At 53.1% G+C, this 14,328-nt stretch overlaps 4 protein-coding genes across 5 annotated transcripts; 3 read left to right on the top strand and 1 right to left on the bottom strand.

Annotated features, from left to right (window-relative positions):
- Window positions 1-185: 185 nt before the first annotated feature.
- coro1cb (coronin, actin binding protein, 1Cb) lies at window positions 186-6,808 on the top strand. 2 transcript variants are annotated; one of them, XM_049738201.2, is made up of 11 exons: window positions 186-1,523; window positions 3,526-3,725; window positions 3,991-4,113; window positions 4,178-4,307; window positions 4,472-4,653; window positions 4,747-4,866; window positions 4,965-5,069; window positions 5,194-5,339; window positions 5,409-5,466; window positions 5,586-5,852; window positions 6,029-6,808. In XM_049738201.2, exons 1-11 carry the CDS (start codon window positions 200-202, stop codon window positions 6,149-6,151), a joined length of 2,778 nt encoding a protein of 925 aa, XP_049594158.1. In that variant the 5' UTR covers window positions 186-199; the 3' UTR covers window positions 6,152-6,808. The 2 variants fall into 2 exon arrangements, with proteins under 2 accessions (XP_049594158.1, XP_049594159.1); XM_049738202.2 differs by lacking the exon at window positions 186-1,523 and adding an exon at window positions 1,671-2,339.
- Window positions 6,809-6,960: 152 nt separating this feature from the next.
- Window positions 6,961-9,193, top strand: selplg (selectin P ligand). The gene is made up of 2 exons (XM_049738215.1): window positions 6,961-7,297; window positions 7,398-9,193. The coding sequence occupies exon 2, from the start codon at window positions 7,398-7,400 to the stop codon at window positions 8,787-8,789; it is 1,392 nt and encodes a 463-aa protein (XP_049594172.1). The 5' UTR covers window positions 6,961-7,297; the 3' UTR covers window positions 8,790-9,193.
- Window positions 9,194-10,071: 878 nt separating this feature from the next.
- On the top strand, window positions 10,072-12,041 carry tmem119b (transmembrane protein 119b). The gene is made up of 2 exons (XM_049738226.2): window positions 10,072-10,263; window positions 11,013-12,041. The coding sequence occupies exon 2, from the start codon at window positions 11,026-11,028 to the stop codon at window positions 11,689-11,691; it is 666 nt and encodes a 221-aa protein (XP_049594183.1). The 5' UTR covers window positions 10,072-10,263; window positions 11,013-11,025; the 3' UTR covers window positions 11,692-12,041.
- A 428-nt stretch (window positions 12,042-12,469) lies between these two features.
- On the bottom strand, window positions 12,470-14,328 carry LOC125979721 (iron-sulfur cluster assembly scaffold protein IscU). Its single transcript, XM_049738231.1, has 5 exons — window positions 14,161-14,328; window positions 13,291-13,404; window positions 13,097-13,207; window positions 12,947-13,025; window positions 12,470-12,757 (listed from the first exon to the last, which is right to left on the bottom strand). The coding sequence occupies exons 1-5, from the start codon at window positions 14,260-14,262 to the stop codon at window positions 12,666-12,668; spliced, it is 498 nt and encodes a 165-aa protein (XP_049594188.1). The 5' UTR covers window positions 14,263-14,328; the 3' UTR covers window positions 12,470-12,665.

A 14,328-nucleotide genomic window follows, 5' to 3' on the forward strand; every position in this document is an offset into this window, starting at 1 on the left:
CATTCCTGCATCGCAGAAGATAGATAGGAAGGCCGTTGGCGGGGGGGGGGGGGGGGGGGGCACCAAAATAGAGATGAGGGGCTTCGGAATGGTTTAAAGATAGACAGCGACGCCTGATGTGTGATGTCACCCTTGTTACGCTGCTATTAATACATCCGCCTGCCGCCTGCGTTTCTGATTGTAAGACAGAACCGCTAGCATGGGTCAGAAGGTGGACAAGATGCAGGACGAGGACGAGGAGTCGCGCAACGGCCGGGAGGGCGTGGCGTCCGCCCGAGGAGCTTCCCCCGGGTCGGAGCATTCGGATCCCCAAACCGAGCGGCCAATCGGGCATCACGCTCCGAGGGACGGACCTGTGGTGGGTGGAGCCGGGGAGGGTCGGCAGGACGCCGCTACGGCTGAGGACTCAAAATGTGCTCTGAACTTTGGCAAGACCGGATCGGAGAAGCTTCCAGCCTGTGACGGCTCTTGGGCTATGGAGGCCAGCGGGAACAGATGGCACGGCGAAGATATGTGCAGACCTCCGGACGAGGAGGACTTTGCGCTTCAAACAGAAGATGGTCAATCGCCCGTTAAGGATAGAGACGAGGTAGACGCCGTGCTCGGAAAAAGCCGAGGGGAAGTCGCCCAGGACGGGTTTGCCGGCGCGGTCTCAAAAAGGCTGAAGGCTGCGCCGGTCACTCCTCCGCCTTTGACCCATCTCACGTCGGAGAAAGAACTACAGCTGTCGGAGGAGAAGCCGAAAACCAAAGGTCCGCCTCCGCCGGTTCCCAAAAAACCGCCAAAGCCCTTCATCAAGCTCAAAACGGCTCAGCTGATGTCCGCCGAGAGACGAGGCAAAGATCACCTCCGTTCCGAAGAGAGGGCCAGGAGGAGACACACCGTGGACCTTCACAAAGGCTTCCTCACGGGCGGCGCCACCAATCAGGACATGTGCCCGTTGTGGCACGAGAGGAGCGCCAAGGCCTCGCGCTCCGACGTACGTCGTCGGTCGGTAGAGTTTGGTTCTTGGGCGCGGGACCGCACGGACAACGACTACGGAGGCTTGGTGGACTTTGAGTACTGCGCCCGAGTGGCGCAGTTGTCTCCGGACGAGGATCCCGTCGACTTGGACATGGTGCGGAGGAGAGTTTTCCTGGAGAGACGCAATCTGTATAAAAAAGCAGCAGCGCCGCCGCCGCCGCCACCGATTGCGTCAAAGCCCCGAAATCCGTTTGCAGACCAGGAAAGCCAAGAACCTTTGAGACGAGCGCTTCTGCCCGAAAGGACGGACCCGCGAGACAATTCCACCGACTGCCGACCGGACGGCGATAAAGCCGATTCCTACAAGCCGGTGTCCGAACTGGTCAAGGAAACCGCCAGGAGAAGTCAGGAGGACCGAGCTAGAGCGGAAGGGGCCAAAAGCCTGGCCAAGGCGCTGGAGCGCAACCCCAGCGTCAAAGTGTCCCAGATGAAGAACGCCTTTGACGTCCCAAAGAGATCCAAGGAGAGGCCGCGAGAAAATCAACCGTCTCCCAAAAAAGGTATGTTGCGATGCTCTCCTCCAGATCTCCTCACCTACAGTGTTTCCAAAAGCAGGCCAGGGTGAAGGATCTCAAAGTGCTGAGAAAAAAGGAGGGAGGGAGGGAGGGAGGGAGGGATGGATGGATGGATGGATGGATGGATGGATGGATGGATGGATGGATGGATGGATGGATGGATGGATGGATGGATGTGCACCATTTTTCCAATGACGGAAGTCTTCTTTTCCATGTCTTTGTCAACTTGAGCTTTCCAAATGTGTCGCAACGGTGCACCATCGCTGTGGTTCTCCCCCAGGCAGCATCCAGCGATCTTCCTCCCCCCTTGCCCCTTTCGGCTTCCCTCCTCCCCTCCTCTCCCCTCCCCTCGCCTCGCGTCGCTCTCCCTCCATTCACACATTCGTGGCATTCAGCGCCTCGGTGTGCGCATGTGCAGTAGCCCATCGCCAAACCCCGTTGAATGTAATAACGGTGCTTTTTCGGGGGAGAAGAACAAGCAAGCAAGCAAGCGAGCGAGCAAGCGAGTAAGCAAGCAAGCAAGCGACACTTTGATGCAGGGGATGAGCGCAAAGGGCGTGCGAAATTCGACAAGCGGCATCCTGACACACGCACAAGAATAGAACGAGGAGGATTTTCACGACGTACATCAGGCGTTCCGAGTCCGTGGTGAGCGTGCGTGCGTGCGTGCGTGCGTGCGTGGAGACAAGGGATACTGGAGGAACGAACGTCCTGCAGGAGAAGGGCGCGCCGAAAAACTCCACTCATTCATGTGTCGTGATTGATTGTCCTCGGGAAAGAACTGCGGCGTCGATTTTCCAGGTAAGACGAGCGTGTGCTTTTTACTTGGCTTTTCGGGGGAGTGCTTGACGTGACGCTCGGGAAGCTCCGCAGCATCCGTTAGCTCGTAGGCTGGGCTGGGTGGAAATATCTGCACTTGCGTCAGCTGGCGGCGGTCCACCGCGGCGGCGGCGGCGGCAGCTAGCAGCTAGGCGGCTAGGCTAAAATCGGCTAGGCGAGGCGAGCCCAGCCCAGCCCGCCAGATGCCCAGCGCTGAGAGGGGGTGATGGAGTCCAACAGAAAGCGTCGCTCGTCGTCCCACCGACACATTTGTCACGCACCTTGTCGTTTAAGTTGAAACAAGACAACATTTGTCCGCGGAATGGCTATTCCGGGCTCTCGCTCGCTCGAAGCGACTGCTTGCTCGCAGCCGCCGCTCGGGCGGAGCGAAGCGAAGCGGCTCACCGCTGGACGACCAAACGCGCCACCCGATTTTAACATCTTATCTCATCTTCATGCAATTAAATACTCATACACGCGTAAAACTGCAGCAGCAAAGTGTTTGTGGCAAGCATCTGGATCTCATTACTCAACATCGAGCAGAGCCGCGCCGAGCCGAGCCTCTTCAATGAATGTTAGCTTGGGTGGCTAGCCAGCTCGCTATTAAACGCGTCCCGTGTGGTTTAATGGACTGAAATACACCGTGCATGGCTTTTAAACGATCACGCACACCTCTAGCGTTCGTAAAATGGATCAAATGGAATAAAATGACGACGACGAGCCCCGGTTCGATGGAGGCTAACGTTAGCAGCTAGCCACCACCATTGTTTAAGTTAGCCCAGTGCAGATGTTGCCTGCCTCCATGACTTCACATCTGTGTGCGAGGACATTGTGCTAAAAAGAAAAGAAAAGAAAGAAAAAGAAAAAAAGACAAGGGGGAAAAGCTGCAGTGGAAGAAAGTCAAACGCGCGGGATTAAAACCTCCCTCATATTTGAATTTGTCCAACCAGTTCATGGTGATACAGTGTAATTGAGCCCATGTGTCAAGAGATGTTTTGATTATTGGCAGATTCGGGGGATTTTGTACCATTGCAATACTGCACACTACGTCTGGTTGTTCTCTTCCGGCCTGTCCCATCTCACTTAGCACGGTGGCTGGCGCCAGCCTTGTTGTCATTGGGGCCACCCGTTCAACGTAGTATTTGTTGTCCGTCCGTCCGTTGGGCAGACATGTTGCGGCGGGTTGTGCGACAGAGCAAGTTCCGCCACGTCTTCGGCCAGGCGCTGAGGAACGACCAGTGCTACGACGACATCCGCGTCTCTCGGGTCACATGGGACAGCTCCTTCTGCGCCGTCAACCCCAAGTTTGTGGCCATCATCATCGAGGCCAGCGGCGGCGGAGCTTTCCTCGTCCTGCCTTTGCACAAGGTCAGCAAACCGAATCCAAGACAAGTCTTGTCCGGCAAGAAACTATCCGATGGTGTGGCTTGCTAGCTTTTAGAGCACACATAATCAATAGCCGCAGCGTCGTGTTCCATTTCCATCAATGAGCATGCGATGCTCTTAACGACGACTTCAGGTTGGGCCGCTTGATCCATTTCAAATTTGTATTTATGTAAAAGACCAAATGGGCGCGACGCGGCTTTTTGCACGGTTGCCGGTCTGAAAGCACGCCGCTCGCTGTGTGCCGTAGACGGGCCGCATCGACAAGGTGTTCCCCACCGTGTGCGGTCACACGGGTCCGGTGCTGGACATCGACTGGTGCCCCCACAATGACCTGGTCATCGCCAGCGGCTCCGAGGACTGCACCGTCATGGTGAGAAGGCCCTTTGGACCTCTGAGAAGCAAAGCGGCACATTTTGCTGTTGTATACGTCCCAGGTTTGGCAGATCCCCGACAACGGCCTGGAGTCCCCCCTCTCTGAGGCCGTGGTGGTTCTGGAGGGCCACTCCAAGAGGGTGGGCATCGTGTCTTGGCACCCCACCGCTCGCAACGTTCTTCTCAGCGCCGGTAATGTACTCCCAAGCGCCACAGGGCGCCGTTCTCAGCCCCGACCCTTTTCAGGGAGGAAAAAAAGTCCCGTTTGATTCTTTACGAGACGCCCGATAATCGGGCCGAGCTGACTTTGACTGGAAGGGGGTCAATTCTGAGCAGTCTTTGCGGCCCCTGCGTAGGGTGCGACAACCAGGTGATCATCTGGAACGTGGGCACCGGCGAGGCCATGATCATCCTGGACGACATGCACCCCGACGTGATCTTCAGCGTCAGCTGGAGCCGCAACGGCAGCCTACTGTGCACCGCCTGCAAGGACAAGAAGGTCCGCGTGGTGGACCCGCGCAAGAAGAAGATTGTGGCGGTGAGCGGACTGGCCATTGCATGCGAAAAGCGGTTTCCCGCGTGACGAGCGAGCAAGTGAGCGAGCGAGCGAGCGTCTTTTATGTGTTTTCAGGAGAAGGATAAAGCCCACGAGGGAGCTCGGCCAATGCGAGCAATCTTCCTAGCAGACGGAAAGATCTTCACCACCGGATTCAGCCGCATGAGCGAGCGCCAGCTCGCGCTCTGGAAAACCGTATGTCATGCTTCCTGGAATGTCACTCAGTCATGTTGACCATGGCCACCGGGGGGCGTCAGAGCGCAACGTGGTTCATGTCTGACTTGACTTTGCAGGACAACATGGAGGAGCCCATTTGCGTTCAGGAGATGGATTCCAGCAACGGAGTCCTGCTGCCCTTCTTTGACCCGGACACCAACATCGTGTACCTTTGCGGAAAGGTGAGCGTCGAGCGGCCGCCGTTGCTGCGTCTGCCGCCGTTCTTGCGTCTGCCGCCGTTGCTGCGTCTGCCGCCGTTCTTGCGTCTGCCGCCGCTCTTGCGCCTCACGCTTAGTCCTTCGGCAGGGCGACAGCAGCATTCGCTACTTTGAGATCACGGACGAGGCTCCGTACGTGCACTACCTCAACACCTTCACCACCAAGGAGCCGCAGAGGGGCATGGGCTACATGCCCAAGCGCGGGCTGGATGTCAACAAATGTGAAATTGCCAGGTATGGATGGCCGCCATTTTCAACACGCATTGGGCTGGCCTCCATTGATGCCAAATGTCCTCTTGACAGGTTCTACAAATTACAGGAGAGGAAATGTGAACCAATCATCATGACCGTCCCCCGGAAGGTGAGGCGCAATTCCTTCACCGCTCTTCGTGTTTGCTGCAACGTTCATTGTGGCAGATGAATGAAATCATAGAAATACAAAGGACAAGAAACATGGCAACTCATAAAACTTGTCGTCAGTCGGACCTCTTCCAGGACGACCTGTACCCGGACACGGCGGGGCCCGACCCCGCCCTGGAGGCGGAAGAGTGGTTCGCCGGCAAGAACGGCGGCCCGGTCCTCATCTCGCTCAAAGACGGCTACGTGCCCACCAAGAGCCGAGACCTCAAAGTGGTCAAAGCCAACATCCTGGACGGCAAAGCCGCCGCCGCGGCCACCGCCAAGAGCGAAAACGCCGCCAACGTCCAGAAGAACCTTTCGTCTCACGCTCCCGCGCAGCCGGCCACGGTGAGTCCACGCCCACGAGCTGCTAGCTAACGGCCAATCGCAGCGGCCCGTTTTTCGCCTTCTCGTTTTTGCCGGAGTAGCGGAATGAATGCGGTCGGAACAAATTCGACAAGTGGCAAATCAGCGCCGATGCGGCGCCGCTTTCAAAGCCCATGTCATTTTGGCTTTTTTTCCAGCAAAAGATGGAAGACAAACTGGAAGAGGTTCTCCGAGAGTTCAAGTCTCTGCGGGACCGCGTCATCCTGCAGGACCGGCGTATCGCCAGACTGGAAGAGCAGGTCGCCAAGGTTGCCATGTAAGTCCCCCCCATCCCCCAGCTCAAACCCCCCCTTCGCTGGACCCAATTTGGAGCCACCAGGCAGGCAGGCCAACATTCCAAGATGAACTTTTTCTTCCATTTCCCCCACTCGCCCGCCCCTTTTTCTTCTCTCCACTCCTCCACACGCTTAGACACACAGACGGAAAGAAACAGTCTTAATGTCATGTGACGTTTGTGTAGCATCAGTATTTCCTCTCATCTTCCGTGTTGCCAAATATTACTCGTGTGCAGTTTCATGCACTTTTTTTTTGTTTGCATTTTCTGTCCTGTTGTACGTACATTCCAGGTAGACATTTTTTTTAAAGCTCCCTCCCTCCCCCCCCACCTTTTTGTCCATCAATGAATGTGGAAGAACTTGAAATGTGTAAGAAATGTCACATTGGGGGGCTTTTCGCCAGGTGGGCGGCGGCGGGCCTTGCATATGCGGTGTAAAATGTCGTGCAAATTGTAGTGATGCCTCTTGTCGGTCGGTCGGTGTGGAGGATCTTTGTGGAGTCCAAACAAAAGCCGAGCCAATTTGGGGTGTTGGGACGAGGAAGCGCTCGCTCGCACCCCGCTTGGTGGCTTTGTGTTTCACGCCACCGTCACTGATGATGACTTCTGTGCACATAATAAAGATTTTACACTCAAAAAGTGACACCAAAGCTTGCGGGGAGTTTTCTCAAATGCCACACACGCACACACGCACGCACGCACACATTTGAAGAACCCAAATTAGCTGAGCCGCGAGCGGTCGGCAAAATGGCTGAGCCGGCCGGATCAAACCCTGGTGGACATTTGACTGCTTTGTTCATATAAGGGTCTGCGAGGAACATTTGATGGACAAAAACTGTATGATATATTCTAGCGCCTGCCTGTCATTTGCAGAAGTGAGTGATCTACTTCCTTGCGCAACGTGTCACAATCGAAGGCCACTTCCTCCTGGCAAAGCGACGCCTCGGTCGCAAGCGCCTCGGTCGCAAGCGCCTCGGTCGCAAGCGCCTCGGGTTTTTTTTTTCTCCAGCGCCAACATTTCCTGTTTCTGTCGGCCGTGTGTCACAGTCGACACGCGGCGGCGGCGGCAGACCAGTCGTCGTCGGCGCTGGCATGACTTGAGCGCTTGCTTCTCTCAAGTTGGAGACTTCAGGTAAGAGGCTTTCCATATTCGATTTGCCAAAAAGATGTTGCAAGCAACGCGGCGTTTCCTCATTTGGAGGCAAACCACGGTTTGTTTGTGGCTCTTTCAGATGGCGGCCCTCGGCATCAACTGCTTTTTGCTGTCAGGCTGCCTTTCACTTTTGGTCTCTAGCGGTTCGGTGGTGCCCACCACTGATGAAACGCAGACCAGGTTGACCTTTGAAGATGTTTCCAAAGTTGGTCAAGATGCCACCAGAAGGGATTCGGATCCTTTGCCAATCCAGAATCACACTCCGGGTCTTGAAATTGGAAGAACATCTGCTCCCGAGAGTTCCGATCCCATCTTCAACTCCTCCTCCAGAAGTCTGATCTCCACACCAGCAGAGCCTCCTGAAGCCTCAAAGAGCACAATCCAGGCCACTTTAATGGCCACTCAAAGTCAAAGGGCCGCCGCATACACATCTCCTGCTAACTGGGATCTTTCCAGTTGGACCACCACACCAGAAGCACCAAGAACCAGCTCCATCTCTGGCTCCAAGGGAAATTCAACTCCAGTCCATTCTCCAGAGACTTCTAGGGGACCAGCTCCTACTGGCTCTTTGAAACCTGAGGATCTTTCTGATCGAAGAAGTCCACTCTCCTCACCAGAGACCTCCACCTCTGTCCCCGATTCTACTCCAACCTTGATCCAAGGCCACACCATTCTGTCAGCTTTGAACACTTCTTTGACCGGCAAAGTCAATCTTACCAATTCCATTTCCACACCAGAAGCACCAAGGGCCACTATCTGGTCAACTCCGGTCCCAATCCAAAGTCATAAAAGCACCGCAGTGACATCTTGGACGAGTAACTCCAATTCTACCAGGCTGGTCTCCACAGCAGACCCTCCCCAATCAACGAGATCCGGCTCTGAGTCGACGTCAATCCCGACCCAAAGTCACCGACCTCCTCCAGGTTTTGGGACAACTCAAACGCGAGAAGCCCCTGGGCTAGCAAGTTGGCCTCCAGTCACGAGTCCTCCAGCTTTCGGAACAACGGTAAGGACCGATCAGCCTGGAGCTCCTACTGCTACGAGAAGCCCGAGCTCCACCTCAGCGGTAACGTCCTCGAGCCAGACGACCACTCGGGCGCCTTGCGTCAGCCCGAAGGATCCCCCCGTCTCGGAGAACCAGTCGTGCTCCCCCCGTGGCGTGGTGAAGCCCTGCCTGGTGGCCATCGCCTGCCTGGCTGCCCTGGCCACCATCTTCATGGTGTCCACTATCGTCCTCTGCGCCAAACTCTCCACCAGGAATTACAAGCCGAGGAAGGCCCAGGACCAGACGGAGATGACCTTCATGTCGTCGCTTCTGCCCGAGAGGAACTACGAAGGCGTGAGGCGGCAGCGCAGCCCGGTCTCCAACGGAGTCTTGGTGCTTCACAGCGCCGGCGGGGACAGCGACGATGGCATGGACGACAACCTGACCCTAAGTAGCTTCCTTCCGGAGGGTGACAGGTGTGTTTAGAAAGGCCGACTTTGTCCGGATGGATGGATGGATGGATGGATGGATGGATGGATGGATGGATGGATGGATGGATGGATGGATGGATGGATGGATGGATGGATGGATGGATGGATGGATGGATGGATGGATGGATGGATGGATGGATGGATGGTGAGTCTTCCGTTGCGCGTTTTGCTAGCACGGTGGACGAGCGCTTGGCACGTCCGCCTTTCAGTTCTCAGGTTTGCCAGTGTTCTGGCTAAGTCCTGATTGGTGTCAAGGAACTATGTTGCTCTCACATCTCTACCAAGAGACAAAGGAAATGATTGGAGGACATAAAGGAGCTGAATGTAGCCTAGGTTCTTTGTGTAAATGCTGAATGTGGCTAAATGCTGAATAATAAAAAAAAAAGACTTGTATGCAAATATTGGGTCAATATTTTGTTGACTAACAAAATGGATTCTGTTTTGGTTTCCTGAAGTACAATTTAGATGCTAGTTGAATTAGCACATCTTTAGCATTTCTCATTGTGTGTTAGCATTCAGCTAGCAGCCTTTTGTTTTTTGATGAGTTGAACAGGAAACAAATACATTTGCTCACTCCTGCGTTGAGGTTAAAGGACGAGTCAAATGTTTTATCAGCCCGAGTAGGTGTGAAAGCCTATAGGAGGAAATGAAGCGATGAAAATCTATTTTTCAACCGTCACCATCAAAGTGGGTTCCGTCGTTTGCGCTTTCACTCATCACAAATTCTCTGCAGCGCTGCACCCAGTGTAAGAACCTCGGAGGTGTCTGCCGACGCCTCGTGTCGCTGATGATGACCATATAAAGTGTCAAATGTTGGGCTGCATTGTTTCACTTTTGAGTCCAACCCCCATTCTGGAGCCAAGAAGGCCACACAGGAAACGTTCACCTTTTCCTGCATTAGTTGCCTCGGACCACTGATTTAGGGGTTTTTTTTGGAGGGGGGGGGGGGCCTCACTGAGAAGGACAATTTGAGGGTTTTACTCAAATAAGAGCATTAAAGGGACATGTTTCATGTCTACAGCTGGAGAAAATGTGTGCATGTAAATGTTTTTTGATTCATGGGTTATCGAAATTTGATCGGGCCAAATGTCGGCCTAAAACAAATCCATTTGGGGAGGCGCCCAAGCCATGACTTGGCCCTCAGCAGCACAATGTCAACATCTGGCTAACAAGAACAATCTGTGTAGAGTCAACGGGGGGAGGAGTACTGATGAAGAAGGAAGGAGGGAGGGAGGGAGACGGGGAGGGAAGGAAGGAGGGAGGGAAGGAGGGAGACAGGGAGAGAGGGAGGTCCGCTCATGCCTTTGAACGGCGCCGTCTGTTTCGACCATTCCGCACAGGGAAAGTGGACATGTGGACCGGTTTGCCGCCCTTTATGCTTCCATATTTCCGTTCTTCATCTGAGCTCTTTACCTACAGGAACTCATCTTCTCCTTCTCCTTCTTCTTCTTCTCCCTCGGTGGTGGCTGGTGAGTATTTTCCATCCGTCGTAGCGCTAAATTCCAAATTGAAGGGAAACTCTTTCCAGTGATGGATCTTCAAGCTTTTTGCTGATTTTATTATTCCATTTGAATGTTTGTGGGTCGCACTACCCAGGCACGCGCATGTGTGTGTGTGGGCGGGGGGAACGCCAACTCAGCCCCCTTAGCCAGATAAAGTTTCACTTGGCCTAGCTTGAGGACGGACTGCAGAATTTCAAAAAAAAATAGCAGCTTCATCATCACACCTTTCTTTCTTTTGTATTTTGCCGATTCACCCAGAAGTCAAAGGTGGTTGTTTTAGGTGCACCTTTTGAAGTGGATCAACTCCATAGTTGTCTCCAGATGGTCAGGAAAAAAAGTTATGCCCCGTCATCAGTTTCACCGATCACTCCCAAATTAGGTGCACATGTCTCTGATAGCAGGACCCACAAAAAGGTCTCTCGGACTCGCGTCCCAAACTAAACAGGAAGTGAGTATGCCCCCCCCCCCCTTGCAGAGTAACAATTACGTTCCTACAACCCCGTCGGTTTGGCTCGCGAGCGATCCAATTGGACGAGGAATCGTCGCTTTGAGGTGATGTCACTAAATCATTTGGACATCAGAGCTTTTCTGTGCCTGATGTCACCTTTGAGCCCATTGATCGATAAGCCGTTCAGATAATGGATGAGCATATCTTGATCTCCAGAGACATCACAGTGAAATGAATTCCAGGATGTAACTTGTGTTGTTGTCTCCAGATCCTGGAGCGCAATGAAACTGCTCTTGTACAACTTGGTGGAAGGCAGCACCGACCTCGAGGAACCGGACGATGTCACGACCTCCAGCGCCGCCTTGGACCACCAATTCGCGCCGCCAGACCTCCTGAGCCAGGTGGTGGACTTTCTGCGAGACCACATGGTCTTGGTCCTGGTGGTGGCGTCCCTGCTCTTGATTGCGCTCCTGGCCGTGTGCGGCGCCGTCTTCCTGACGAGGCGGCGTAAATTCCACACCTACTACCCGTCGTCGTATCCCGCCAAGATGTACGTAGACCAGCAGGACAAGAGCGGCGGGGCGAGGGGATTTCATGAAATTCCCGAGAAGAAGACGCCGGCCGCCACCCATCGGGAAAGCCAACTAACAGATTCCAACAAGCAGCTCCAGGCGGACATCACGAGGGTGGCGAAGAGTCTGAGGACTCCCACCAAAACTTTGGAGGACGGCTCCAGGACTGAGACGCCGGATGAGTCGCCGCCGGGTCCGGTTGCGGACCAGGCCGGCGAGGCGCCCGAAGCGTCACCGCAGGGCGATGGGGCAGAGAAGCCCGAAGAGGAGTTCCGGGAGCCGGCTAGCGGCCGGAATCTGCGACCTCCGTCTTTGCATCTTCACAACGATTCAGCCACTCTGCAGCTTATCGCCGGGGAGAAAACAGCCTTCTGAAAGGGACGCCCCGGACATACCTCGAAGCACGTTTTTGAAAGCGATATACGCGGCGGCGGCGGCGGGAATAGCGCTTAGCATGCCAGCCTTGCCGTTCACTTGCTGATTGAGTTTGAAGCATTTGACACATTGGGCAGCATGATTGGCCAGCGTGGTCAGCGTGTGCGCCGAGCACTTTTGAAGTTCCGCCTTTGAATCCCAGCTGTGATTGAGGTGCCTAATGGTTCATTTTCTGTAAATGTGGCTTGGACTGGATATGATTATAGATCATGAAATATTGGGGCCTTTAAAATCAGCACATAGGGATGCTCCTTTAGCTAAATGCTAATAAACAATGAAAAACAGCATAAGCAAGCTAACACATTTAGCATTGATGCCGTTTGAGATATTTCAACACAAACGTGTAGGTAGGCTCGCGGACTGCAAGCTACCCGGACCAGATCTGACGTGGAGCGACATTGGACTCGTGACGAGTGGAAGCGGACCAACCCAGCCAACTATTCAGTCAAGTGGGTGATTATTTGTATTTTTTTTTTCGTCATCGCGACTCAAGTTCTTTATACGTACTGTCTGTTCTTTTAAAAGCCAAATTTGAAACCCTTAACCCGATTTGAAGTCTCTACTACATGTTTGTTTGGCCCTGACCTGTCAAAGTGTTTCAATGGTGCTGCTGCCAAATGACTTGATTTCATAACTCGCTCCTTTTAAAGTGTTTTAATGGTGCTGCTGCCAAATGACTTGATTTCATAACTCGCTCCTTTTAAAACATCTCAGACAATTTGTCATGTTTGAGTCGTTTTATTTTGACCCCCAACATAATTGACACACTCGGTTACATATACTGCTGTCAACGTGAAGTTGAAGCATTCGTGCTGTGCGCATGCGTGACAGGCGGGCGACGACGGCTTCGGCGACATCGCGCACCAGGGCCGTCCGGTTATATCAGGTGCAGGAAGTAACGTGGGAAGCGGCGCTCAATTGGAGGCCTGGGCTGCCACCTGCTGGTCGTCTTGCTGCTTGAGCCGGTAGTCGGCCAGCGCCGCCTTGATGGCGTCCTCGGCAAGCACTAGGAGAGACGCGTCATTAGATACACAAAAAATGGAGCGACTAAAAACCAGCCTAATTCTTTGTAAGCGTTGCTGCACCGTGTTCAGAATCACCATAACATTGGTAAGTTCCGTTAGCGTTTCTGTGGCATTTTGCATTCTATGCGAGCATGAAGTGAAGTATCTTGTTTTGGGTCAGTGTTGCGTACTGGAGCAGTGCAGTTTGACAGGTGGCAAGCAGAGCTCTTTGGCGATGTCCGTGTTCCTGATGCTCAGCGCCTCGTCCACCTCAAAGAGAAAACGCAACACCGTCAGCAACGGGACACCTCGTATCGTAGTCCGGGTCGTCCGCTCCTCACAGATTTGCCCTTGAGCCACTCGGTGGCCAGCGAGCTGGAGGCGATGGCCGAGCCGCAGCCGAACGTCTTGAAGCGGGCGTCCACAATCTTGCCCTTGTCGTCAACCTCGATCTGTCAACGGGAAAAAAACCACCAACCCTCAAATCAAATGAATTGAATTCACGATACAGGTCCTGACGGACGTGACGGCAAACCTGAAGCTTCATGACGTCGCCGCACGCCGGCGCCCCAACCAGGCCGGTCCCCACCTTCTTGGAGTGTTTGTCCAGTGTGCCCACATTCCTCGGGTTCTCGTAATGATCCACCACCTTCGACACAACTCAGGTCAGCGCTTGTTGTGCCTTAACGTCCAGACATCAAGTTAACCCCCCCCCCCCATGGACTCCATTCCGTGAGTCACAATGGAGTAAACGCATTAGGACAGGATGTCATTCTTTGCCATGACAACGACTGCAGCCTGAACTCCCCCTGAACCCCTCCGTCAAGTTTCTGCAAGTCACAGTGACCAAGGCAATGTTACATGCGACTTTCAAATGTTTTGAGTCCTTTTGTGTTGTTGTAATCAGCATGTGTCTAAGAGGCACATTTAGCTGCAGAAAGAACAATTGGTTTGCTTTCGACATTTTTAGGTCAAATAGCTCTTAATATTTGCACTTACAATAATTACATGATAAAACCAAACCCCAAATGAACTATATTTTAGTTTACATTTGTCGAGCAGAAAACCTTTTGAAATTTAAATGAACAAATATTACAGGACTTTCGTATCCATGAAAATGAAACTCAAGATGCAAATGATTCATTGTGAATTTATACTTTCACATGACGCCACTTGAACATTTGACCATCCGAAATCGGTGTGACGCACCTGAAAAGATATTTTCCATGACATTGAATGAAGACTTTACACGATTGTAAAAATAATTTGGAGGTCATCTAACGTGACACTTGTTATCCACACAGACGACACCTTCCTAACGACGCCATCATGAGTAAAAAAAATTTTTTTTTAAAGAAATCTATTGAAAATCAAATTAAATAAAAGAAATAATGGTACTTCCTACCTTCTGGTGATAGCAACACTGGGAAAAGATTTCGGGAACAGAAAGTCTCCTCGTGAGGAAAGTGAGAGGACTGAGGCATTTGTTCGCCACAGCGGTCGCCATGCTGTGCTGTTCAACTCAATAACAACACAACCGTAGTGACGCACTTCGAAACACGGCGCCTATTTA

The sequence above is a fragment of the Syngnathus scovelli genome, chromosome 13 (assembly GCF_024217435.2).
Source record: "Syngnathus scovelli strain Florida chromosome 13, RoL_Ssco_1.2, whole genome shotgun sequence".
Taxonomy (NCBI): domain Eukaryota; kingdom Metazoa; phylum Chordata; class Actinopteri; order Syngnathiformes; family Syngnathidae; genus Syngnathus; species Syngnathus scovelli.

Excerpts from the sequence above, each read along its gene's own strand:
- LOC125979721 (XM_049738231.1), bottom strand. The coding sequence starts at position 14,262 with ATGGCGACCGCTGTGGCGAACAAATGCCTCAGTCCTCTCACTTTCCTC. Across the intron at positions 13,405-14,160 it reads AGTGTTGCTATCACCAGAAG|GTGGTGGATCATTACGAGAA; the intron begins GTAGGAAGTACC and ends GTTGTGTCGAAG. Across the intron at positions 13,026-13,096 it reads AGTGGCTCAAGGGCAAATCT|GTGGACGAGGCGCTGAGCAT; the intron begins GTGAGGAGCGGA and ends TTTCTCTTTGAG.
- selplg (XM_049738215.1), top strand. The coding sequence starts at position 7,398 with ATGGCGGCCCTCGGCATCAACTGCTTTTTGCTGTCAGGCTGCCTTTCA.
- coro1cb (XM_049738201.2), top strand. The coding sequence starts at position 200 with ATGGGTCAGAAGGTGGACAAGATGCAGGACGAGGACGAGGAGTCGCGC. Across the intron at positions 3,726-3,990 it reads TCGTCCTGCCTTTGCACAAG|ACGGGCCGCATCGACAAGGT; the intron begins GTCAGCAAACCG and ends TGTGTGCCGTAG. Across the intron at positions 4,867-4,964 it reads AGCTCGCGCTCTGGAAAACC|GACAACATGGAGGAGCCCAT; the intron begins GTATGTCATGCT and ends TTGACTTTGCAG.
- tmem119b (XM_049738226.2), top strand. The coding sequence starts at position 11,026 with ATGAAACTGCTCTTGTACAACTTGGTGGAAGGCAGCACCGACCTCGAG.